Source organism: Rhinolophus hipposideros (assembly GCF_964194185.1).
Source record: "Rhinolophus hipposideros genome assembly, chromosome: 9".
Taxonomy (NCBI): Eukaryota; Metazoa; Chordata; class Mammalia; order Chiroptera; family Rhinolophidae; genus Rhinolophus; species Rhinolophus hipposideros.
The window spans coordinates 26393016-26420392 of NC_138055.1; the positions used below are offsets into that span (position 1 = coordinate 26393016).

Here is a 27377-nt window from a genome sequence, read left to right on the forward strand (position 1 = left end):
AGCAAGTTTTACCATGTAATACCTCTCATTTAAAATCCTTAAATTATTGCAGAATGAAATCCCTTAATGATTGCACATCTCCATAAACCTTATTTCTTTCAATTTCTCAGCATCTTCCAGTCACACTATTTATATTCTCTATGGCAAAAAATAAACAAGTATTAAGACCTCTCACTCCACAAGTATTTGCATGCTGTTTCCCATGCTAAATTTACCTTCCCCTCCTAATTTACCTAAGAATTAATTCCTCCTGGTTTCTTTAGGAGTCGGCTCACCTCAAAGTGTTCCCTGATCTTCACTTCAAATCATCTACAGATTGTCTTCCTCAGTCTTCTCAGCACCCAGAGTGGTTTTCATTTATTTAATAAAAAAGTAAAAAGTTTGTTTCTTCTATTAGGCTCCATTTACCCTGCGGGCAGAGACCATAACTTATCACTATAGCTAGACCCTAGCAAAGTACCTGGCACATGTTTGTCAAATATGGGAAGATCGGAAAAAAGTGATGGTCTTAAACATTAGTTTCAACATACTTTTAGTTTCAACATCTTGCTTGATCTCTGTAACAGGTTTATGAGGCACAGAGGACAGATATTTTGAAGACTGTGTATTTTTTATTATATTTTATATACAGTTCCCCATGCCGTCTGAAAATCTGGGTAACTCTGGAACTAGTTTGTCTGATGAAACCCTGGGAAAAATGGCAAAGCTGAAATCTTTGGCGAAGATTTTTTTTCCCAACTCTGCACTGCTACATTTTATCCCTAGAAATAGAATAGTTGTAACCCTGAAACAGACCAATGGTATTTAGCTGAAAGGGTGTTGGAAGAGATAAAGTGTTTATAACTGCAATTTTTAAAAACCCTCAATATTCAATGATAGGGGACTGACAAAATTATGGAAAGCTGTATAATTGAATGTTATACAGCCAGTACAAATGATGAGAGGACTCTACACACTGATAATGGAACAACAGGTAAAAATACCTGGTGGGGGGGGGGGGGGGAAATCTCAGTACCAAAAACTGTATTGCACATTCCTTTTAAGATAAACAATGTTTGAAATACTCCTAAATAAAATTGCTTTAAAATAAGAACAGAAAGTTAGAAAAAAGAGGACTGGGTAGGCAGTACAATAACATTACCTATAGAATTTTAAAAACGATATACCTAAACTTAGTTAACTTGTTAGGGGAACCATAATTAAAACCCTTTCCCTCTTCCTGAATTTATATCACTTTACTAATTACAGACACACACACTCTCATGAACATAAAACATCTGGAACATATTTTTTATAAACATGGTAACCAGAATTTTTTAATAAAATACTTCATACATTTGAATATTTTTGCCCTGTGTGTATCACCAATTTTGGTTGCTTTTTAAACTTGCAAGGCAACACAAGGCTCTTGGACAACCCACTTCCCCTGCTTGCCATTTCCTAACCAGGCCAAGTATGGCCCCTTCTTAGAGTCGTATCTGCACCCCCTGCCTGGAATGTCCTCTCCACATATTCAAGTGGTTATTGATCGTCCACCTCAGGAATCCATTTATATAATCTCTTACCATTCACAAGGAGAGACACCCCTTACCCCAACTCTAGTTAAAATAAGCATACCTTCTACAATTATGCCAGTCTCTACGTTTTATTTTCCTTTCTAACATTTATTGCCATCTGACATTAAATTTCACGTTTGTTTACATATTTGTTTATGCTCTACATTCACTCACTAAAATATAAGCTCATTGGGACTACAGTCTTTTGTTCATTTGTTCTCTCCTACCACTAGAATGGTGCTTGGCACCAACCTAGGGTCAGCATGTACTTTGATGATAATTTGAAAGGTGCAGTGGATCTGAGAAGTAGCTACACAGTACTGACATATGCTGTAGTTTCCCAACTTGGGGCACCATCTGCTCCCTGGGGGAGAAGAAATTTGCAGTGTTGTTGCAAAAAGCCTCCCTTGCTTTTTCTGAAAGACACACATATAAGCATACAATATATCCTCCGATTGGAAGTTCAAGGATGTTCAAACTCTGGAAGTTTATGACCTAAATGCCATCCAGTCACCTCAAGGAAGACTACTCAGAAGATAGAGGACCAAACAAAGCACGCCAACTGCCAAACTCAGGCATGCACTTATTCCTTCCCAGCTGCACATTCCAAAAGGAACCCCATTTTCTACTCTCACAAACCCAGATGCCTACATTTATTAAATAGCACTAATGCACCTTTACTTTTTGCTTTGAGTTTTACTACTAAGTCAAGTGAATGAGGTGGGGAAAAAACACAAAACGTGCTAAGATAGGAAGACATACTCCAGTGATACATCTTTTCCTTTCAAGGGTAAAAATTTTATTTTTAAGGAACTTCATACTGCACATTTTCAAAGAGAGTCACATAGGAAAGCAAAAATGTTACCCTCCCCTCATCCTAGAAATAAATAAGAAGGGCATAAAATTTCTTTTTAAATCACGACACTTGGAAGTTTAGCACCAGCATCCAAAATGAACAGAAAAGGAAAAACAAGCATTTACTATATATTTCAGATTTCTTTGGTAGGGTTTCACCCCATGTGGTATTAATATTTCTTCTTTCAATTCATATTACCAAAACAGTAAAAAACCAGGAAAAAAAAATAAACCTAGTGGTTGCTGAAACTGGGGAGGTTGCTCTCTTATCTTCTGTGCAGACATTCCCAGATAAAATGCTGGAAAATTGGTTGACATCTTCCTTTTGTACTTGTTTCGTAAAGAATAACAGTAAACATTCCAATGTCCACATCTTAGTTATTCGTCTTCTACTTTATTGCTTCGATGTTTCTTTGGTGTTGGTAAGGTCGTGTCTGCTTTTTGCTTTATTTTTTAAATGATCATTAAATTTTTTAGGTCACCTGGAAAAAATTAAAATCAAACTTATAAAGAGTGACAAAATGACCAAGAGTTAAAAGACAAAAAGGCAAAAATGATTGGTTTTTTAATGCAATTCAAAAAACACTATTTCAAAAGCTCTAAGCAATATCTACACATGTATAAAGCTTCCACAGATTTGTACACTATACATTAATCCCATGGAAACTCTTATTTTTTCATAAAATATTTTTATAAACCAGCACAATCAGTACATAATAGTAAGACCACAATAAAGACAGAAAGCTAACCTTCATAAAGAGGTTGAACGATTACCATGCCTTGTTCAGTGTTGTCTCACTGAATCTTTGCAACAACCTCAGTGGGGAAGGCTAGTTAGTGTCCCCATTTCACCAGCAGCAGACATTACTGAGGATAAACAAACAGCTTAACATCACCTAGCAAACGAGTAATACATCCTGGACTGCATATAAAAACCTCTTGGTCTGCACACATTATACTGTACTGCCGCCAAATAAAAAATATTGGTTATCAAAGGGAAAAACGAAAGAAAAAACCACTCTAGTTTATTCTATAGATCAGTCTCCAGTTCTTGTCAGGCACTTTAAAATTATCAAACTGGCCACTAGGTGTCACAAAAGTAAAACTTTCAAAAGTTTTCTCACGTGGCATACCATATTAATACTATAATATACAATAGTTAAAAACTGTCTAGAAAAAATGTGACTCTCATTAACTCTGTCTAAATGTTTATGCCCCTCCATTGCCTAGCAACAAAAGGTCACTCCCAGAGATACTTAACCATCCAAACTGCTCTTTCTTCAGAATCCCAATGAAGATGAGGGGATTGCCCAGGTGAACCAAAAACTAGTTTAGACTGATTAGTGCCATTGTTGAGAAATCAATGATGTTGAAAAGAAAACAGCAACTGAAGCCTGGGCTTCCTAAGCCCATACCTGCGGATGGTGAAGGTGCCTGGGGAGCCTGGTGTTACTCAGCACTGCTCTGCTCGGTGACTGGAGCAGGGTTCTCAGATGGCACTTCATCTGCCTTGGTCTGAAACACAAAACAAAACCACAAACCAGAAATGAATCAATTCAGGTGATAGTGGAAAGTTCAAGACTAAAAGGTCTCAAAAGCTGGAATCTTCCTGGCAAATCACTGTACACAATTTTAACTACTCTCAAGTGTAAGTTAAAAATCAGTACCGCAGAAGAATGGCTTCCAAATGACAACTAAACACCATAACGCTCCGTAACAAGTCTACGATATACAATTACTTTCCACACATACTTAGAGGCAGGTTCCTCTCTGTAAATGCTGTCTTTTGTTTAGACAGCCCTGAACATTTTAGCTCTGAATCCTTACTGGTATGGATAATTCTTTCAGAAAGTGTTGAGTTAGTTGAAATCAAGTATTCTGTTTGTGTTATGTGCAGAGCACACTCTATATATATACATGGATCTTAAGCAAAATGTTAATATACATATAAAAATAAGTATCATGTCAATATATAATATATAAAATGTTATGTGTAAAATGTACATAAATGTCATTATAAATAATATTTTGTTATTATATAAAGATATATTTATACCAGGGGTACCAAAAAATGTATACAAGTGGACACTTTGGTCAATGTTGCTTGAGCAGTAGTTCACCGTAATCAGAAGTGTCTGGATACCAATGGTAGCCACTTTGAGTGCCTCTTGTAATTGCAGAAGTCAAACGTAACTTGTATTCATCTTTTGTTATCAGTATACATTGAGCATTATTATTTTAATACAGTTTTCCTTTCTTAAAATGTGTATACATTTGTTTGGCACCCTCTGTATATTATACCGTGTTTCCCCAAAAATAAGACCTAGTCAGACAATCAGCTCTAATGCATCTTTTGGAGCAAAAATTAATATAAGACTCGGTCTTATTTTACTATAAAACCAGCTCTTATATAACATAATATACTTTATGACCGGGTCTTATATTAATTTTTGTTCCAAAAGATGCATTAGAGTTGATTGTCTGGCTAGGTCTTATTTTCAGAAAAACACGGTATATATGTGTCAGTTATCATATTACTAAACCATTCAGAATAAACTAGTATATTAAAGTTTGACATAATTAAAGATGATCTGGCAACAGCCCCTCTGGCTGGATCTACCTCTTTGCCATCTTGTGCAGGAGCATTAGGAGGACGGGGACGACGCCTATAGTTGTACGGGCGCCGATATCCACGGCGAGCAGATGGCTGGTTTGGACCATTGGCCGCTTGTTGATTCTCTTTATCTTCAGCCTCTCCCACAGCTGGGGCAGGTCGTGGGCGAGGAGGTCCCCTAGAGCACAGAGCACAAAAAAAGAGAAAAAGTTCAATGGGACAAGTGTCCTCAAGAACATAGGTTTTATTCATTTTTAAAGATTAAAAAGTCAAGTGACTGGTACTTATTGCTAGAATTATGCACAGGCTAATGCAGCAAATGAAACAAAGTTTTGGTGAAAAAATCCTGTTTTTCCATAATCTTCCTCCTTCATCTGAATACCTACTTGTAGTGAATAAACATACTGAAGACATACTATGTTCCTACAACACACTTTGATAAGCACTGAGGATTGGAAAATAAAAAAAAGTGGTGGTCTGCCATCTCATCCCTATTTGCCCTCTAAGAACACAGTTTAGTGGAAACGAAGGGGATTAAACACGGGGAGAAAACTAACATTACTTACTACATGCCAAAACCTGTGCTGTGTGTTTTCATGTTGTGTTTAATTTCAATGCTAATTCTGGGAGTTAGATTTATAGTGAGAAAACCAAGAGGTTTAAAAAGGGTATGTACATATCTGGTTGAACCTTATGGGATTGCTGCTTTTATAGGTAAAAAAGGTCAAATATAACCTTCCCAAGATCACACAGCTAGGAATTGACAGAGCTGGGATTCACATATGGTTCTGTCTCCCCTCTATTTTCATTAAGACATTTCTATGAAGTCTCTTTTATTAGCAAGTCCTTAGGAATTAGTTAGAGTGATTATGTCTTAAACTGGAATGAATCTTGTAAGAAAAGGATGTAGAATGGTACAAATCCTTTCCCCAAATAATACACTTATTCTCCTTTTAATAAACCCATATTGCCAAAGTTTAAGCAGGTATAAATGTCATTCAGGAATAAAGTTTGTTTGGTGTTTTTTTTTTTTCACTTACCTAAGGATAGGGTAAATGAACAAGATGGCTTATAACATAAAAGCTGAAAAAGGACCTTAGGGAGTCTAGCCCAATTTGCAGTCTTCACAGAGATAAAAGCACAAATAAAATACCCCCTCCTTCACTAATGTTAACATCATGGGTAGTAATAGTATTTAATATTTACTTAGGACTTACTATAGGCACCCATTCTAATTATCTTAGATGCATTATTCATTTAACTCTGCTGACAATTATAGAATATTCCTTAATGTCCATTTTATAGACCTGGTGACTGAGTCTTAGAGAGTCCAGAAACTTGCAAAAGAAGATATGGCTACTAATCGCAGGGTAGGAATTTAAATACAGACAATTTGATCTGCAGCTTGATTTAACCCTTATACTAGACAGGCTCGATTAACAGAATATTCAGTATCCCAAGTACTCTCCGGCACTCAATTCTTCCTCCATTTGTAGCACGACCATCAAATTACTCATCAATTAATTTCAGTTTATTTCATTAAATATGGTATTAAATAAGAATTAATTCACATCATGTAAAAATTATCAAATGTAAATAATGCTTTGGTACAGGGATTACTAAAAATTCTAATTGCTTAAGTAGGGGGGAAATGTCACAAGGCTATCTGAAAACATGTACTGCAGATTCCCCCCAAAACTTGGACATACAGTCAAAGCAGCCACATCTTCTACTGCCTAAATCCACAAAACAGACCCACAATATCCTCATCCATTCTGTCACTCAGGTCCTTTAGCTGATCATGAGTTAGTGGAAAATGTTAACATACCTACGGTACCTTGGACGATAAGTTGGATTTCGATGAACTGGTCCCTGAAGTTGTGCGCCCTCTGGGACTCCATCCTTCATCTCTCCAATCTCACCAGCCTAGAAGGCAAAAGAGCTGATGAGTGCCTTGCTACAGGATAAGAGAGACACAGAACACACAGCTGCATTCAGAATTTTATTTTAAAGTAAAAAATAAAATGCTTCCTTGCACAGCTGAGAACTCTCGAGTATAACAGAGAACTATTTACTGATTAGACCTCTGTGAATAACAGGAAAGAAAAACTCATGCCCACTAGAACAGCCTTAGCCCAAAGCACCTAATTTTATTTTACAATATTAATTTAACATTTTCAGTGCTCTATTCATCTCTTGAAAGAAAACCTAGTGTAAAAGGAAATGGAATGACACACTACATTGAGCAATGAGAATCTTTTCAATCCTTCTAAATTCAGACCCGGCAATTCTACAAACCGGGGAAACCTTCAACACCATGAATGGTTTCTACATGCAAAGCCTCTCCCACACCACTTAACCATGACTTCATCTCTGATTTCTTTCACAATTTCTTCCTTGTATCTATTTGCACTATTTAAGAATAACACTTTAAAAAATAAAATACACTGTCTTGATAAATTTATTGTAACCTAGGGGAACAAAATAATTTACTGTAACTTATAGGGGAAGAAAGAACCTAAGGCTAACAACAACAAAAAAACCCACCAACAATCTGTGAAATTCTTTACAATAAAGCCACATTTCAACTTTTTCCTCAAAACATCCCTTCCTTCCCCATATTCCTCTAAGAAAAAGAAGCAATCAGAAAATAATTTCTATATTCTTTCACTACCAAATCTACCAACCTACCTACATTTGTATTCATTTTCTTCTCATTACACTGGATAAATGGTACAAGCTCATATCCAAAGCCAACCACTGTCTTGCCTACTAGAACTCTTTATCCCTCCTTCTCTCCTTCACGGTGGATGGTCTGCCTTCTCTATTCCAGCATTTTCATCCAGCCATATAAACATGCTGAAACAACACCCATCGTTTCCAATTATTTTATTTTGGAATACTCACAAACTTACAAGAAAGTTGAAAGTATAGAATCTAATCTTCAAACCCCATCCAAATTTCACCAGTCGTCCCAATAACGTCCTTTACAATAAAAAGCCCCCCTTAAAACCATGTACTAAATTTAGCTGTCTGTCTGGTACAGTTCTTCAATCTTATTTCCATCATCATGACACTTTTAAAGATTACAGACCAGATAGTTTGTAAAACACCCTTCCATGTGGGTTTTGGTGTTTCCCATGATTTAGTTGATGCATCTTTTGTGGGGAAGCCACAAAAGTGGCACTGCATTCTTCTCACTGCAACCTATCAGATGGAGTATGGTTTCCATTTGTCCCATTACTGACAATATTCATGGTGAGGAATAGTTAAGGTGGTATCTGCTAAGGCTCGTCTGCTGTAAGTTTACTCATTTCTCCTTTGTAATTAATGAGGATTTTGTGAAGAACTACTTTCAAAGTCTGTAAAGATTTCATTCCTCATCAAATTCTCAATATATTTACTTATTTATTTACAACTGTATAGATTCATGGTTTTCTATTTTATTCAATGAGTTATGATCTGTTACTATCATTACTGGCCAACCCTTCAACCCTTTCAAGCTGGCCCATGTCCTTTTGACTTGTCGCCAACATTCTCTGAGTACTTCCTGGCTTTCTGGCACAACAAGATGTTCCAGGTTCATATTGTCCTTTCTCTGGCCCTGCTCTGAAATCAACTAGGTCTCCAAAGGAGTTTCCTTTGATTGGAGAATAATTATTTAGAAACATCAATGCTATCAAGGTGTCATTGATTTCAGGCCATTTGATAGACAGAAGTAAGGAACACACACACACAAATATATATTGCACACACACACGTTACACATATATAAATGTGTGTGTGTGTGTCTGTGATTTGATCTGCCCTTCTAATGGCATTAGGAGTAAGTTGTTAATGAGGTAAGGGGTAAGGAACACAAGGAGAAAATTCGCTCAATGTAAAAACAAAATCAAATCAAACCAAAACAAAACCTTGCCCTGGCCCCATATCCTCCTCCAGATACTGCCCCATTTCTTTGAGCTCCTTTACAAATACACATGCACGTACACACACACTAAAGGAAACCCATCACCACCCCACCACAGAAACCTCCTCAAAAGGAAAGCGAACACCTCTTCTTCCTACCCTTGGCACTCTCTTAAATTCATTCTAGTCAGACTTTTGTCCTCATACCACTAACCTGCAAGTTACCAAACCCAGTTATCAATTTTCAAACCAAATTCCTCTACTTTATCAACAGCATTTAACACAGTATTTCCTTCTTGAAAAACACTCTCCCTATCTGTTCCTTGTCACTGTCCTTTGCTGGACTCATCTTCCTAATCTTCAATTGTTGGTGTGCCCCAGAACTCAGTCCTAGGATCGATTTTCTACCTACACTCATTTTATAGTTAGTCTAATCCTACCCATGCCTTTAAATATGTTTTTACATATCTACGGTCTCATTTCTCCCCTTCAGGCTCCCTTCGGCCTTTGTACTTGCTATTCCCTCTGCCACGTACAACTTTCCCAATATCTGAATGACTTTCTCCCTTGCTTCACTTAGGTCTCTTCTCAAATATAGCACCAAAGACTTTGTTAACCACCTAATCTAAAATGACACCTTCCTAACTCAAGCCACTTTCTACCTCTTGACTCTGTTTTATTTTTCTGCCTATTTAACATCTATACTTGGAGGTAAAACTTAATGTGGAAAAAAGACCTCCAAAGGCTTTCCACTTCTCCCCCAAATCCGATCTTTCTTCAGTATTCCTATATTTGTTTAAACCAAAAGACACAGAGGTATCTTACTCCTCACACCACACATTCACTCCAGCATCAAATGCAGTCAATTTTATGTTTAAAACATTTTCTAAATCTGACCACTTACCACACCTCTGCTAGCACTCTAATCCATGCCATGATCATCTCTACAAAGGGAAATTACAGCAGCTGGTCTCCCTATTGGTTGCCTCCTACGGTCCAGCTTCTATGAACACTCAGTGATCTCTTAAATATGGTTCTTCTTTGTTTAGAGTCCTTTACTGGCTTTTTCTCACATTTCAGATATGTCGATAGTCCTTACCATGGTCCATCAGGCATGCCTGGTCTACCCTAAGATATCTCCCAAATCTCACCTCCTACCTTTCTCCTCTCCACTCAGACCATCCCAACCACATGAGCTTTCATTTACTTCTCTGAAAAAGCAAAGCTGCTTCTTCCTCAGGAACTTTAATTTTTACATACACACGAGACAGAAACAGCAATTAACATATATAAAGAATGAGAGTTTACTAGAAAGACCGAATGGGAAAAGCACTGGCAGACAGAATGAGTTTAAATCAATCTCTACCACTTCTTACCCAGGCAATGTTAGGTAATAAGTTGCTGTTTTTATTAAATACTCAAATCTCTTCATCTGTAACAACAGCAACAACAATATGGAAACCACTGTGAACTTCATAAAGCTGTAGGGAAGACTGCATAAGAACTGATTTCAAACATCTGCCACTTGGCAGATGCCAAATGTTGTTCCCTTTCCTCTATCATATAATATTTTTCTCAAAGATTACAAAGAGTTGATATTAGCTCAGTAACCAATTCTACTTAATTTTCAAATACATAGATTATTATCTTTAAAAAATGGAAGTCAACTGGTCACTGATCATGCTATATTATGTCCTTGTTACATAAGGGAAATATTACTGGCCTGTATAGTATCATTTTTTTCTATTGTGTCCAATACATTTCATAGTTTTAGATATATTGTATATATATATAGAAATACGTATATATTTATATATGTATATATGTAGTAGAAAATGTTGGCAGACTCTTCTATTTAACCTCAATAATTTTTATCATCCTAGAGATCGCTCTATACTCTTAAGCCATTACACTGACAACCTTGAGGTAGCCTAGGTATACAGAAGAAACTTCTAGGGATTTTCACTTGATGTTGTTGGTTAAACAGACTTCTTACTCACTGAACATCCAAACATGATATGTGTTAGAAATATTCTAAGGAAAAACTACCAAAAAGGAATGTGAGACAGCTACTTCAGACATGGAAAGGGTAAGAAATTCAGCCCAAGTTAAAACAACTAAATGCAGTTATCAGAATAAGCATTTTTCAAAATTTGTTTACAACCAGCTTCTGCAAATGATGTTCTACATGGCAGTCAAAAATCACCTTCGGTTCCTATGGTGAAATATACTTTATTTCAAACCATATGGAAAAGCATCAGCATGTTCTCAAAAAGCATGATACATATGTATATGCTAAATACTAAGAATGATTATTTCAGGAAGGTACTAACACACGAACAATAAATGTGTATTAAAACCTCACTGACTCTTCCTGTCCTCATTTCCTAGAAGCCCGGAAGTGCTGCCCTAAAGAAACCTACTATGCCTCATGAACCCAATCTCTCCATATACGTAAGTCTACTAGTTATTTTTAGCACATTTGTCAGGGACAGCTGTTAAAGAGTGTAAGGGAAACAACAAGAAGCAATGTAGAAAGAACACAGTCATGCATGATAGGATAGGAGAAGGGTAGCAAAGAACAGACTGAACATTATGTTCAGTCAAAACACTTAGTGGAAAAACAAAAACCAAGGACAAAGAGAAAAAATTTGTCACAAATGATAACAAAAATGATGTCCTATCCTAAGTTTTCCAAGTTTCCAAGGACTGCAAAGTTGGTATAAAGTCAAGTTCACAATAGCTATATCAATATTTTGCAGTAAAAAAAGGAAAGTCAATCAATAACCAACAATCCCCACTCTATGGAAGCTTTTCTTAATAATCTACACTACCTCATCTAAATTAAGGACTTTATCAGATGTTAGCTATCTAAGGCATTATGCTAAAGTCTTTACCTTTGATTTAATCATCACAACCCAGTGGTGAACACACATTGTTATCCTCATTTAATGCATGGACAAGTTAATCTCTCTAAAATTTGGTTTTCTCAAAAGCCCCCAAATAAAATGTGACAGAGACAAGATTCAAATCGTGGCCTGCCTGACTTCAGAGTTTAAGCTCTTATGCATACCATCTATTTCTCTCCTTTCTTTTATTTATTCTTCCATAAACTAGAAACAGGGCCCCCAATTATAAGCATGGCTCATGTGGTTATGCTTTTAGAAATGTTACTAGAATGAATGCTCTGAGACAGCAGACTAAAGGCCTTGCCTCAGCTTTTGTACCATCGAGGAGCCATAAGCAAGGTTTTATTTCCGGCAGCTGGTGTTGGAGGAGGAGGAAGAAGAGGAGGCAGAGGAAGGACGGAGGGGTGAGGACTGCTGAAGAGAAGTCCCAGGTGCAATTTTACCTGCATTCTGTTGGGATGGGGAAAGACCCGTGAGCGACGGTCAAAGGTCTGTCCCACGTGGTAAGGCGGGAACCGCCGCCGGTACTGAGGGCGATACTGGGGGCGGCGCAGCTGACTCCGGGCCCCAGAGAACTGCCCATCAGTGGCAGGGGGCTCAAATCCTTCACTGCTGCCGCTCCCTTCCTCCTCCTCCTCCCCAGCGTACTAGCGAAGCAAAGAAACAGAGATTCAGAAGAAGTTTCAGCGAGGAAAGAACCAAAGAATACCATTTAGGATGAATATCGCCAAAAGAAAAAAATCTCCCCCACGGGAATAATCCCTTCTATTATACAGACAAAATGCATTTAACCCAGATCATCGTGTGATTACCTGGGATAAACTACATTAAGATTAAAATAGACCTATGCAGATAAAATACCAAGAAGCAGAAAAAGCAAAAGCAATCACCCTATAATGAATTTAACAGTCATATAAGTAGAACTGATGAATATTAGTTGAATAACCACCCCAAGAACACCTACAACATTTGTAATATTTAGCTCTGCAAAGCGTGTGTGCCCCGACATCTGCCATCCACCGAGGCAAAGTCAGGACAGTCAAGAAAAAACATATTTTGTAATGCTATCAACAGTTTGTTCTAAATGGTATATATCCTGCAGCTGTTCTCCAAGTATGGACACGGTTTCAGAAACCCTCGGAAACCATTCAGGGGTTATCAAGGTCAAATCGTTCTCATAATGCTACGAAAATGCTATTTGCCTGTTTCCATTTCATCCTGTTGTGAGTGTGGGGTGTGGTCTCCCAGAGCTACAATGACATGGTCTCTCAGTCCATTCTCAATGCCAAAGGCGATCTGAGAATCCAGCTGTCTTCTAGTAAAGCAGACAGAAGAGATTTGCAAAAACAAAGCAACACCACTCTTCTCACTCAATTTAAACATATATAGTCTTCAAAAAAAAATGTTACTTATATTTACATGTAAGGAGTATTTTACATCAACTGAGTATCTTTCAAATTTCTGCTTTAATTTCTAACATAATGAATATTAATAGACACAAACACACGTAAACAAAGATTCTGGGATCCTCAATAATACGTAAGCATATAAATGGGTCCAAAAACCAAAAAGTTTGAGAACCACTGACTTGTGGCACGATTTTCTTCATGTTTAGAAATTAAGTTTTAATGGCACTTTAATAGATACTCTTAATAGATACAGGCAGTTGCTAACAAAGGCCTTACTAACAAAGGGAATTATTGACTTATTTTATACTTTTTCCTGTATTTAAACTACCATATCATATACTAATATCTTATATTAAAAAATAAACAGCCAAACATCCCTTTAAGAATTTTTTATTTCAAATAAAAAATTCTTACTTTAAAGGGGGATCTGCAAATGCCAAAGTTAGTCTTAAGGGAAATAACTGTAGTTTTAAAATGAATAATTTAAAAATTAACAAAGTAATGACCTATTTCTTCTGGGGGTGACAGTATTTAAAATTCAGAACCCTCCAGATCAAGCCCACAGGGGAGCAATAAATTCCCCAAGAGGAATAGCTTCAACTAGAGCCTCAGTGATTCTAACTTCAGAAAAATCAAGCCATTCTATACTTTGTAAAACTTGTATCAGATGTGATCCCCAATTATATAAAGACACAGACTTCATAAATTGTTTTCCTTTTTAGGCTTTTCTGTATCTTTTTGTTTTATACAGCCAAATTGTTCATTAAAAGTTTTACAAAATAAAAATAATGGCAGCACCAATGCCAAACATGCTCTTGAGCTGTAAAGATTTAGAGACATTACAATGAAAACCTTGATCTAGTACACTTTCAAAACACTGACAATTTTATTTTATTTCTAAATATCTTTTACATGCATGACTTCAGAATTCCCAGCTGAGGAGGAAAGCCTTTAAAGGAAAATTTTTCACTAAAGGCTTTCTGACATTTTTACTTCTGAATTAACCCAGGAATCAAAATTATCACAACTAGAGCTGTGTGACTCTAAGGAACTTCAATTAACATGGCAATTAACATGGAAATGCTATACTAGCTCATTCCTACTCCCGCCCCCTGCAGTTTATTAAAAATCAAACAGAATAAGCAAAACATGGGTAAGAAAAATACAGAAACAGAAAAAAAAGGTACCATAAAGAATCTGATAAATATCAATTTGGGCAGGGTGTGCAGATGACAGAATGAAGAGAGAAAGCTTTCTGGTAAGCAGAAAGATGTAAATCTATTAAAGCATAGAGATTAATCCTTCTCAATCTGCAGATATTTTATTCTGATGAGGTTTTTCAAAAGTTTTCCTTGGATGACTTATATACCCACAACCCTGGGCTCACAGAGCATCTTGAATTTTATTCTATGACGCCAATCCCAGGTACTAACTCTAGAAACATCAATAAATGACTTGAATCTGTAGGATCCTCATGACTACAAATGAATGGGATTGTTTCCCGGTGCTCTGAGAGTACTATAAATTGAGTCTCCTAAGAAAACTCTAGCCAGACTTGGTTGTAAACCCTTTCATTTGGATTGGTACCAATCTGAAAAACTGAAACTCAGAGAATTACTAACTACTTCTTTACTTTAAAATAATGGGAAAATGTTATGCTAAATAAAATAGCTATTTAATTGAGGTAAATTTAGTATTTGTGTGGCCAGCACTGTTTATTGTCTATTCCTAAACTATTCCTCATTCTTCCCTGCCAACCAAATGCTGATTTTCTTAGAGATCAACAGTGCCAGTGCCAAGGAATGAACAGATTTAAGCCAATCACAGAAATCCCATTCCACTTTCCCAGTAAATGCCATTAAGACTAGGTCCTGACCAGATAAAGACCAGATAAGAGCTAATGAAGAGAATACCTTCTTGACAACCTTGTACTAATTAAGCCTCCTTGATGCAAGATAATTCACTATTATTTGCAACCAAATACATATAAATAGATACAGCTTTTGGATAACAAGTTTCCAATGAGATCAGTGGCTATGGATAAATTCCGGGCACAAAAAATTTCCCATCCAAAAAAAAAAAAAAAAGAAGAACAGAAAAAAATCATTTATTTGCTCCAAGTACACACACTTAATTTTAGATGTGAACACTTTTCTAATTATAGGAAGACACCAACATACATTACGGGGAGGTCCACGGCGTCTGCCATAGTAGCCACGTCTGTAACGGCGCCGATCAGCAGCATAACGGCTCCCTTCTACAGGAACTCCATCTGGGCCAGTCACATTGGCTGCTTCTGCACCCTGAGATAGAAAATAAAGATGCCTCAAATTATAAAAGAAATTAAATTAACCCCCGCCAAAAGCAACCTTAGACAGCCAGAGTGTTAAAGGTTGGCAGAACATACAAACAATTCCTATTGTGACCTCAAAAACACACCCAAGTTTTAATAAGACGAGCAAGGTACTGCTGCCCTGATTGAAATGTGTACAGCTCGTTTGCTCACACACCTAAACTTGGCCTTCTTGTTCGGTTATACTAAGCTCAAGAGCAGTATGTACCTCTTTAAAGAACATAAAGTGGTAAAAAAAAAAAAAAAAGTACATATATAATGTAACTGTTAAAGAAGTAATATTAGACCAAGGATATGCCTTAATGGAAAATAACTGAGATAATGTTATCTTCCTAGAAAATGTTGAAACCTATGTTACTCTAAGAGATACCAAGAAAATCCCTACTCAGGGGCTCAAGTGTCTGTCCAGCAAAGACTTAATTGAGAGTGAAACTGCTCCCATTTTGGCAGCAACAGGAAAGAAGCGTCCTTGATTTAGTAATACAGATTCCCACACATGTAGACCTTCCTATTTTTCTCAACACACTTAGTGTTCTTATCCTCAGATGAACAAATGAATTAAATAATGCTTCAAAAACAAAAATTCAGACAAAGGAAATTCAAAAGTATATATTTCACATGCTACATCAATTTGTAAAACCTCAAGTTCTGGAAACATAGACACGCAAAATTAACCTGGCAAAACAAACTTTTAAGAGTTGGATGGGATATTAGAGATCACTACATGGCAGCATTTGCAAGATACCCTGCGGATCACATTAGTAAATACATCATTTAAATTTCTATATGAACAGTTTGGGAGCCACTAAGAATAGAGACTATGGAATGGTGTGTGTGTATGTGTGGGAAAGAACACATACATGGAGTTAATGAGCCATTCACTTAGTTTATAATTCAGGTGCCACCAGTAGCTGCAATAGCAGTTGTACCACATACGGCTTTAAAATGTTTTTATTCTTATTCTATATTGTTTTACTGATTTCTATAATAGACTGCTGATTAAAGACAAAGCATAAAAGACGTTACTAATATTGGAATTCAATATATAACAGCATAAAAAAATTCTGTAGACATACTTCAAGATTACCCATTAGCTTCATCTGAACAAAGTTGTTATACAGTGTATCAAGATGCCTTCAGCTTTCCAAAACCCAAGCCAAAGAGAAAGCACAATGATTATATTCAATTTGAATCTTTTTTATTGAGATTAAAACATTCTTTACTGTGCATCATTTGTATAAAAGTGCTTACAAACCACATCCTGAAAATTTTATTCTTATTTAAAAAAAGTTAAATTTTAATCTACACTTGAATATATATTTGGTACCAAAATAAAATGTCATTTTAAATATTGAAAAATTAGCTTTTCCTTCCATAATTAAATAGGGTTCGTCATGTATTAAATGATAAAATGTCCTTTTATAATATATCAAAGAATATAATGACATCCACTAACCAGAAATATTTCTAGTTAAAAGTCACTTGTTCCTGACATACAAAAAATCCAAAGTAATGTGAATTAACAAAGGGCTGAGAGACCATTTGCTATGCAAGAAAACTAAGCGTCAGCACACTTTGATACCCAACCACAACTTTCTCTCACCTTCTCTCCTTCAACCACATCAAACTCTACTGTTTCTCCATCTCCTACACTGCGCAGATATTTCCGTGGATTATTCTTCTTGATGGCAGTCTGTCAAGAGAAGAGAAAATTCTAAATGTAGTATATGTGAATGTTGGTGACAGATTTCATCACTTTCAAGTATACTGAAAAAACTATTGACCTACTATTACTTTAAAAAATTATCATTCTCCTACTACCCTGAATCTCTAAAACAACAAGACAAAAAAAGACTTTCACATTTACTTTTTTGATTCATGTTATCCTTCAAAATTCATGTTGGTAAGTGGATTAAACAGAATGTGTAGTTACTACACTTCTATTACAGCCTGATGACCTAGTCATGATGCTGCATGTATTAGTTCCCTCAAACTATTAAGCTAGCTCCACAGGTGGGGAAGAATGCCTTCACGCGCACACACATGAACACACATATGCACATGCACACATTTTAGGTATAAAGGTTTCTGTAGAGAAGAGAAACTGCTAACCTCAAAAGATATTTTAAAAAGTGTGAAGTGGGGTGAGGGATGGTGATAAATAGGAAAAAGGAATTAGAAAATGCCACGTGGTAAGTATTTCTGATGGAATACACAAAATTACCTCAGGAATCATAACATTTCTGATAATCTGGCCTTTCCCCCACCCTCACTGCTCATTTTATGGATGAGGGAACATGAGGCTAATAAGTGATTTATCTGAGATCATAAAGATGCAGCCTGGGGAGAAGGGGGGTAGGTGGGGGAATTCATATCCTGGTACTGTATCTATATATTTACTCAATATTTTTCCCATCACACCATGCATATGTCCCTGATAATACATTAAAAGGTCAATGAAAATGTCCTATATTAAACATCTGCACCTACATATCTACATATGGATCGACTTTTCTTTTTCCAACCAGTAGAAGAAGGCAGACTAATTCCTGCAATGAATTTCCATTTCTTTAGCTGATATCTCTAAATAGTTAAAGGGGCTCTGAGTTTCTATGGAACTAGGTCAACCTTATTTTATAAAGCGATTAGGCATGTGTAATCCAGCCCTTCCCTTACTCTGAGTAGGAGGGAGGGAAAAAAAAAATAAAAGAATGAGCCAATAGGGTAGAGACTTCACCCACAGAGGAAAAAGGCAGTTCAGGGCAGGATACATGCACACGCAGTTTGAACATTCAGCCATTCCAAAGCCAGCCCCTCCCTGCCCGCTTGTTCCCTTTTTCCTGTTAAACTGGGCAGGCCCCAGCACAGTGAGGTGACTCACCACACAGCCTCACAGGGGCTGGAATCAGGTCATACACTCACAGGCGAACAAAGCTGGCCACCAGTACAGAAACTTGTGAGGTCCTTTTCCTCTAGCAGTCACCAAACTCCTCTAGCAGTCACCAAACACAGAATTCTGACCCCAAAAGGTCTATTAACCTCTTGGTATTATAAGGAACACTTCCTTTCAGTCTGTTATGACTTTAAAGTATGTAAACAAACAAAAAAAATCTACTCAAATTTTCTAGGTACAACTGAAATATATCCAGTCAAGCAGAAGTATTAACGCTAGAAACCACAACTAGAGAGCTTATTCTGAGATACCACTTATCTCCAGTCACCACACCCCATCCCAATACACACACAATCCTCAACAGTAGGAAATACACCAAAAACCAGATGCTTGGCTTGGCGCAGCCCTGCAGGTTAAATGTGCTGGTATCGGTACCTGCCTCCAAGCTTCCCTGTTGTTGCACACTAAGAACTACCCATATATTTGAGACAGTTTATTGAAAACTGAATATACAAAAAGAACAGTTTAAGGGTAGGATCTTTTCTTTTATCCTATTTTGTAAAGCAAGTCCATCATACATGCGAATAGCAAAAATAACACTAACATAAGGAAAGACTGAGAGAGCGGCAGCAGAGAAGTCCATTTTCCAGTTTCCCCCTTTCCTACATTGGCTTCGAATCAGAGAGTGTGGGCTTTTTGACCGGGCCACGTGCTAACCATGCCTACCTTCAACAGGAGTAAGGACTGCCCTGGGAATTGTGAGTTTCCTCAAATCTGCAGACACACACCCTAACCCTCTGCTTCATTGTGCTGTTTACTTTAAGATAGAGGCGCTCTAACAGAGGAGCTTTAACCAATACCCACCCAGGCAAAAGCCGGATGGGTTCCAGCAGAACACTAAGGGGGAACCACACAATCAGAACAGGATGCCAACGTGAAAACAGGAGGTTTTTTGCTAAGGACTCAAGGCTTTAAAAATTAAAAAGTGGTCTGAGTACTACTTCATTCCATTCAAAAATAAAAACTGTTTGAAAACAGTTAATATGATGGGATAGAAAAGCTTATCTGCCAATCTTAAAATGTGGAATTGAGCTCTCTTGCCAAAACAAAATCCCAGAAAGAGTGGAGAGTAGAATAAGGATATACAGGACGACATCTGGGAATGGCACAAGCACATTACTCACACCTCTCTCTTCACATATAAAATGTAACATTTATTACCCATCTTACCTGATGTACAAATACATCTTCTTTGGTGTCATTTCTGTTGGAAGACAAAAAGCTCACAATTAAAAGGCACTAGCTATGTGAAAAAAACTTAACAAGAACAGATGTTTTACAATTTTAGATCCCAAGACTTCAAAATACAACATAAATTTTTGTTTAGCCTCTAAATTCAATTCAGATGCCCGGAATCAAACCCCATTAAAAACTTCTAAACCCCTAAGATACCCACCTTATTCCTCCACATTTCCACAGTGCTTAGATCCAAGTATACAGATTCAACACACAGAAACATCCCTTTCCTCTCATGTCTTTCTAAATCACGTGGTATGTAATCAGAGCCCCAGATTTCCCTCCCAACGAAAGCAAAGCAAGACAGTTAAAAGGACAGGGCACAGCTGCGAACTAGGCTCTCCTTACACTGAAACCTAAAACAGTCCCTCAACTACCATCCCATCCTAACTCCTCCCTCCCCCACCAAAACAGACAAGGAAGGAGCTGGAGGAATTTTTAAAGAAGCGTGGGGGGGGGGGGGGAGGGAGAGCAAAGAAAATGAGAATATCAAGTAAAAACATAATCCTCCCAACAGCTTGCACTCATATTCTCATTCCTATATGGTTACAAGTTACCATGGTTTAAAGAAAACACTACAGTTTCTACATAGGACTTGGACATGACCTGGGTTACAGCTCCAGCTCACTCACTCACTAGTTGTGTGACCTTAGGAAAGTTGCTTAACCAGTCTAGACTCCATTTCTCCATCTGTGAAATTATGGACATGGTCTCAGTTATCTTACTTAAAGCCCTTCCCATCTCTGATTTATTCCCCTTCCCCCGTTTTTTTTAAACAACTAGATTTTATAAAATAAGCTATTTATCAGTGTTTTGGAAATGCATTTTAATTAATATTTAATGACCAGTATCTTAGAAATGAGAATACTTACAGTGCTCACAAATCTTAAAACTTATTCAAAAGCCATTAATAAAGAATTTTTACATGTTAGTGCCACAACATAAGTTTGTATTAAAAACATGTAGAGATACACACACACACACACATACCGATTGATAAATCCATATCCATTTCTGACGTTGAACCATTTGACAGTGCCAAGGACTTTGGTGGCTAAAACAGGATTAAGCAGATAAATTAGTAGCTGACCTACAAAGATAAAGCTCATATCATTAAGGTCTTGATAGCATTATATAAACCCTAAACATACCTGAGGAAACCATTAAAAGCTTAATTCCAAAATATATTAGAAAAAGAAAATAGAGCAAGTGAAGATCTTATAGGGAAATACTTTTCAGAAGAATAAACCTTCCTTGTTATATTTTTCAGTAAAGTCACAACATAAGGAGTGGACATAAGTCTGTCTATACAATTCTGCAATAGTTAAAATTGAGAAATACTGTTTTTAAGGAAAAATAATGTTCTTTAAGATTAAAGTTTTAACACAGAAAAATGTCCTAAGTGCAAGAGAAGGTTCACAATGAAAGAGAACATAGATGAATAAGGTACGTACAGTGACCTTAACACATTCTTTTCTCACTTCGAAACACTGGTGAACGTTATTACTTGAAATAGTAGTTGCTTGTTAATTGCTAATCTACAAAGACATAACATAAAGTAACATGTCTAGTTGCCAAATGGGGGCCTATCAGAGGAGTCAAGAGTAATAATAGAACTGATGCTGTCTCAATCCAGTTCTGTACTCACCACCCTGAGACATGATGTAACAGGCCTTTTCAAACCACAGTGATGAATTTGGGCTTCTGTTTCACTGTTTACCCTACTCTCTGCAGTTGGTGGGAATTAAACTCAGCATTTTCTGTAAAATCCCCCTCTTAAACTTGATTATCGCCTCTACTTTCCGTCATGAGGAGGGCCATTTCTGTATACCACCAGATTTTAACAGAATTTAAGAGAAGTCATCTAAACAAATGGAAAGGTCCAGTCACCACACCCCATCCCAATACACACACAATCCTCAACAAAAGGAAATAAAAACACTGAAAACCAGATGCTTGGCTTGGTGCAGCCCTGCAGGTAAATGTGCTGGTATCGGTACCTGCCTCCATGCTTCCCTGTTGTTGCACACTAAGAACTACCCATATATTTGAGACAGTTCATTGAAAGCTGAATATACAAAAAGAACAGTTTAAGGAGAAAAAGAGCAGTTAATGTACTTTGTAGATTAATATTTATTTCAGCCATCAAATATGATCTGAGATGACTCCTTTGAATCAATTCTGAGTGCCAAATTCTGTACCTCTAGGAAATAAATGTCAATGTCTAAATTCAGGAAATGCATAAAGCAATTATCAAGACTCAATGAAACAGGAAATCTGACAATAGAGTACCTTAAAAAAAAAACAGTAGAGAATGAAAGTAACAATTAACATTAATCCATGCTGCCTCTCTATGAGATACAAAGTTTATAATTTCCAAGGGTAAACAATAAGGATTCAGTTTTTAAACTCAAGACTGACATAGTAATTAGGACTTGTTTTGTTGTGGGCAAGGTTAGTTCTGTTTTGCTAGACTGATATGCTGTAAAGAAGTATTTTAGTTCTCTTTGTAAAAAGAAAAAACAAACACTACTCTTCATGCCTCCAAAGACATTCCATCCACCATTGACTGGGCAATCTCTAGCTCCAATTCCAAGTAAGGAAGAGCTCTCCAATGAAGAGATTAAACCATCGGAATCTTCAGTTTTAGGCCATTGTAACTGGAGCAGCAAGGCAAGAAGAAACAAATTATGTTTTAGATCCAAATGTACACCGAAGTGGTCTATTTGATAAATCATATGTTTTTAAAGTCACACTTTCTCAAATGATATTTATTTTTGTGGCTCTTTCCATTCCCCCCCCAATTAATGACATAAGGAAATATAAGTTAATGTCTACCATGGTCCATTACAAGGGAAATGTTTCACTCAAGTAAGCTACCTCTCCTAGCCCATGGCTGTATGTACACTTAAGTTAAAGACCCTTTGTAAAAAAGGAGGATGGGAGAATCCAAAACCCAAATTCCATTTCAGTCAGCACTGTGCTGGCACATTTTAGGCACCCATGTGTTTGCTTGGCAAAGGAAAAGGAGATGGCAGAACACAGTGGACAGAGACAAATAGTGTTGAAATGTCATGTAGAAGGCTGTCCTTCATTTTGAGAGTTGAAGTTACGATGGAAAGAGGAAACACCTCCAGGCTTAACAGCAATCGGTGGCTGAGAAAATTAACTTTATCTGTTTCCTTCAAATCTAAAGTTATCTGCTTTAAAATCCAGAAAGTTAATTTAGATCCAGAAGGGTACAGGGATCAAGTAAAACACTGCAAAATTCCTTAATATAAATGGAAGGGGGGGGGGAGTTAATATCTTAACACCACTTTGGATAACCCATGGGTGTCTCTCTTAGACATTTTGCAGAAAGTGTTCCAAGAAACACTTGTTGGAAAGAGTATTACAGTTCAATACTGACTGGACTTAGCAACTTTCAGTCTAGGAAAATGAGGGGCTATTTTGTTTCTTAACCTACACAGGTTACATTTAGCATGTTGTTGGCAGTGAGTAAAAGACCTAGAAAACAAGAAAGCAGGCCTCTCCAAGGGGACCCGGGAGGTCAATGGAATCATATGCTTTCTTCACATTATTCCCTCAATTTTCTTCTGAGAAAATTGGTCAGGCAAGGCTCAGAGATTAAACACACCCCTCCCAAAATGCTGAAAACTTCTCTGAAGCACCCTACATCACCTCTTAACTTTCCTGTTTCCAACAGAGTGGATGACAGACGCACACACCCTTAAGAAAGCTTCTTCACCACCCACCTGCTGTGTCCGCCTGTTTCAGGCCTCACAGAGGGCGTTACTTGAGAGAAGGTTGAAACACAGGACAGAACCAACAACCAACTACAAACCCTTTCTAATGCTCCGCTCCCCAAACGTGAACATCTCTCACCTGCCGACTTCCTCAGTTCCAAGTCCCAAGATAACGATGTGCTGAACACACGTCATACCCACACTTCCTACGAAGTTTTTTCAGCTGCGGCACCAAGTGCGTTCCCACAGTCCAGGAAGAAGAAAACGTGTCGCGAGTGGTAAACAGAGAACGGTTCTCCGCAGCAGTGGGCACAGAGAGGAAGGAGGACGTGGGACCAAGACCCAAGAGAATTGCAACACCTCTTTCCCGGCATGTGGCCGACAGAAGCATGGCGCCTTTCCCGTGGCCCATGTGGGAAGGGCGTCAGGGACAGACACCTGAGCCTCCCCAGCAAGAAGCCTTTCCACCTTTCCCTCCCCGTCTCCTTCCAGCGCCTCGCTTTTCCAAGGAAACCCTCTCTCCACCCAGGTCCTAAGGGAAGACTCCAAAGTCGCCGTCCCACGCGTCTGTCCCTCCCCAACGCCCCCAAGCATCCCTGCCCTGGCTCCTCGCCCCCAGTGGCCGCTCCTTTCCCGTCCCGACCGAGGCATCCTCCACTTCGGGAACGTGCGACCGCGCCTGCCCAAGTGACCACAGTCAGGACCCTCACTGCTGTCCCAGGGGCGGGAGGCCTGCGCAGCAGGCGGCGAGGAGCGCAGGGCGCCACGCGCTCACCTGGGAGCGCCCGCAGGACGGAAGGGACCCCACCCGGCCGGCTCCCCGGCCCCGGAGGCAGCGAGGCGGGAGCTCCCCGCACGTGCTCGGCGGCGCCCTCCCGGGCCTTACTCACCGAGAACTTTTTTCTCCGCGTCTTCACTGCCGGCGGGGACTGAAGAGGCGGGGGCCGCGGGGCCCGTGGCTGCGGGGGCCGCGTCCCCGCCGGGGTTTCCTGCGACGTGGGCGGCGGGCGCCGGGGCCGCGGCCGGGGGGGCGCCGCCGCCCGCCGTGCTCTTGGGCGCCGGGTCCTGGGGGGCCGCGGCGTCCGCCCCCGCCGGAGCCTGCGGGAGGGAGGTGGTGCTGGTGGTGGTGGTGGTGGTGGTGGCCTCGCCCGCCTCGCTCATGCCGCCGCCTCCGCTCTCTCTCGGGCACCTCGGTGGCGGTTGGTCGGCGGTTGGCGCGGCTGGTGGTCGCGGCGGCCGGGCTCGCTCTCGGGAGGCTGCGGGATCTCGCGGCGCGGGCCGGGGTGGGGTCTCGCGGCGGAGGCGGCTCGAGCTCTCGGGCTGCGCGCTCGCTCCGGGGCTCCTCGCTGGATCTTACTGCCCCAAAAATGGCCCCGCACAAGTTTTTCTAGGCGGCGCACGGGCCGGGGAGGGGCGGGGAGGGGAGGGCGGGCGAGGGAAGAGGGTGGGGAAAGTTGGCTCCGGAGCGGGGCCGCGACGCTCATTAGCATTTAAAGGCGCCGGGTGCCCTTTACAACCCGCCCGCGCGCGGGGCGCTGGAGCGCAGGAGCCGAGACGCGGAGGAGAGGAAAGCCGGGGTGACTGCGCTTTGCACTGTACTGTGGCGTTTCCTGAGGAGCACGCTCTACGGGTCCTTTCGTTGCAGCGGGGAGGGGGCTCTCCTCCCTTACCACCTCCTGACGCCTTTAGGAGAGGTAAAGTTAGGCACCCAAATTATGCTGCGCTGCTCTTTCCCAGACACTTGTTTCTAGATGCATGTATTCATTCAACATTTGTCAAGCACCAGAAACTATTTCTGAGATAGCAACTAAGAACTGAAATTATAAATTCTTAAAACTAATTGGCAACTTACTCCCGAAAGATAATTTATGGATCCTTTCCTCCATCACCGCTGGGGAGGAAACTGAAGCCCAACCCTCAGAAAATGCATGTAAATAATCAGAGTTTACACCCATTTAACAGAAGAACTAATGAGCGGTTAATGTGTATTTAATACTACATTTGGGGATAAAAGCTGAATAAATCCACATCCTACCTTCTGCTCCAATTGCGTCTGCCAGCTGGTGAAAGCTTAAGCAACTGAGCCCTCTTAGCCTCAGGATGGCAGGTACCGAGCAATATCACCCAATAAACGGTATTCCCAGTTGGAACGACCCACATGGCCTTTAGAGAATGAACTGGGTTACGCTAAGCACATGCCAGAGGGACTGTGACCTGTACCCCAAAACTCTATGGAATACAGGACTATTTGTTGTTCTTTGCTTCTAAGGCCCAGACAGACCTACGTATAAATTTCTGCTGCTGGTCTTTATTAAAGGAGTTAGCTTGGGCTAGGTATTCAATGTCCCAGAATCTGTTTCCTCCTTTATGAGAGTTTCCCAAAGGTGCAAGGGTAAGTATAAGAGATTATCATGTACCTCCAGAATCTAGTCCCACAAATGTTCCTTTTTTTCCTTCCCTGTTACCCCAAACCATTTATCTATTTTTTTTCCTGGAATTATGTTATATGACTGCCTGCCTCACATCAGGAAGGTAGCTAGCTATCAAGGATCATTCATTATATTCCCACTGGTTAGCATAGTACCCTAGGATAAGCAGGAACAGTAAATATTTACTAAATGAAAACAAATAAACAAAAAGACCTGAAATTTTCAATCTTAATTACCAACACATTCATTATCGATAATTATGAAACTATCTTCTATTGTTACTTTCTTACTCCACCCATGAAAAATAAAAACTAAGGAAAATTAATTCTTAGAGAAAAATAGTAAAACATGGAATTTTTGACTTTTCCATTCATCAATATTTTTTAAATGACAAACTCCTAAATGTTGAAGTCATACTTTAGTTTGACTTCAATATAGAGCATACAGTAATGCCATATATATACATATATATATTCTAAAAATGCTTATCTAATTCTAAGCATGATCAAATTGTTAATTTTTTTAAGATTATAGTCTTCATTAGAATTAAAAGCATGATTTAGTCTGGTGAGGACTAGCCATTGACTTTCTTATCCAGCAAAATGATTATCACTGCTATTTATTATGCAAATTTAGATTTCAAGGAAAAGAAATGAGAGAACTTGAATTCTTCAAGCTCTGATCCAATAATCAAGCCCCTTTAATATGTATGTATATATTCACCCTTGGAGGTGTGGCCTCCAACCTCTGGAATACCCTAAAATAATTACAGATGTATCCTGGAATTCCCTAGAATTTGTGCTGGAATGGCTCTAAATCTACTTATTTTCATCCAAAAAAAAGCAGTGTGCAGCTGGGAGTTCTTGACACTGTGCTAAATAAATTTTGAGAGAATTTGTTAGAACAAACATGATCTATATTGTTTTAATAATCATTACTAGAGAGCAACTTGGATACAAATGCTCATAAAGTCGTCCATTCTTTCACTCACTCATAATTCACACACTAACTCATTAGCACATATTCACTAAGCACACACTATGTGCCAGACGAAGTGCTACATTATGAATATCCAATGTTGATCAAGATGGAACTTACCCTAAGATTTTATTCATGTGATGTTAAATAATTATTTTCCTATCATTTGTAGTGTAGAGAAATGCCATTTATTAAATTTGAGATTAAGTGGAACAACAGAAAAAAAGAATTATAATCTAATTGTTGACAGCAATCATTTTTAAGCAATGACTGGTTGAGTCATGGAAACAAAAGCCAGTCTGTTCTTAGTATGAAGGGAGTTAGAGAGCCACAACTGTTGGAAGGGCAGGGGGAGGAAAAGTCAGAGAAGCTCTACTGAAGATCTCCAACTCCACCCCAAAGCCAGTAGTTTTCAGGAGGTCTCCTGAAG

General features: G+C 38.9%; 1 protein-coding gene across 3 annotated transcripts; it reads right to left on the minus strand.

Annotated features, from left to right (window-relative positions):
- Window positions 1-595: 595 nt before the first annotated feature.
- YBX3 (Y-box binding protein 3) lies at window positions 596-24903 on the minus strand. Of its 3 annotated transcripts, XM_081058779.1 has the most exons (10): window positions 24431-24901; window positions 20785-20848; window positions 19729-19762; window positions 17209-17298; window positions 15433-15555; window positions 12287-12490; window positions 6854-6951; window positions 5032-5203; window positions 3827-3926; window positions 1265-2893 (listed from the first exon to the last, which is right to left on the minus strand). In XM_081058779.1, exons 1-9 carry the CDS (start codon window positions 24699-24701, stop codon window positions 3861-3863), a joined length of 1122 nt encoding a protein of 373 aa, XP_080914905.1. In that variant the 5' UTR covers window positions 24702-24901; the 3' UTR covers window positions 1265-2893; window positions 3827-3860. The 3 variants fall into 3 exon arrangements, with proteins under 3 accessions (XP_080914906.1, XP_080914905.1, XP_080914907.1); XM_081058780.1 differs by lacking the exon at window positions 12287-12490 and having other exon boundaries at window positions 596-2893; window positions 24431-24903; XM_081058781.1 differs by lacking the exon at window positions 12287-12490 and having other exon boundaries at window positions 1266-2893; window positions 6863-6951.
- Between the last annotated feature and the right edge of the window lie 2474 nt (window positions 24904-27377).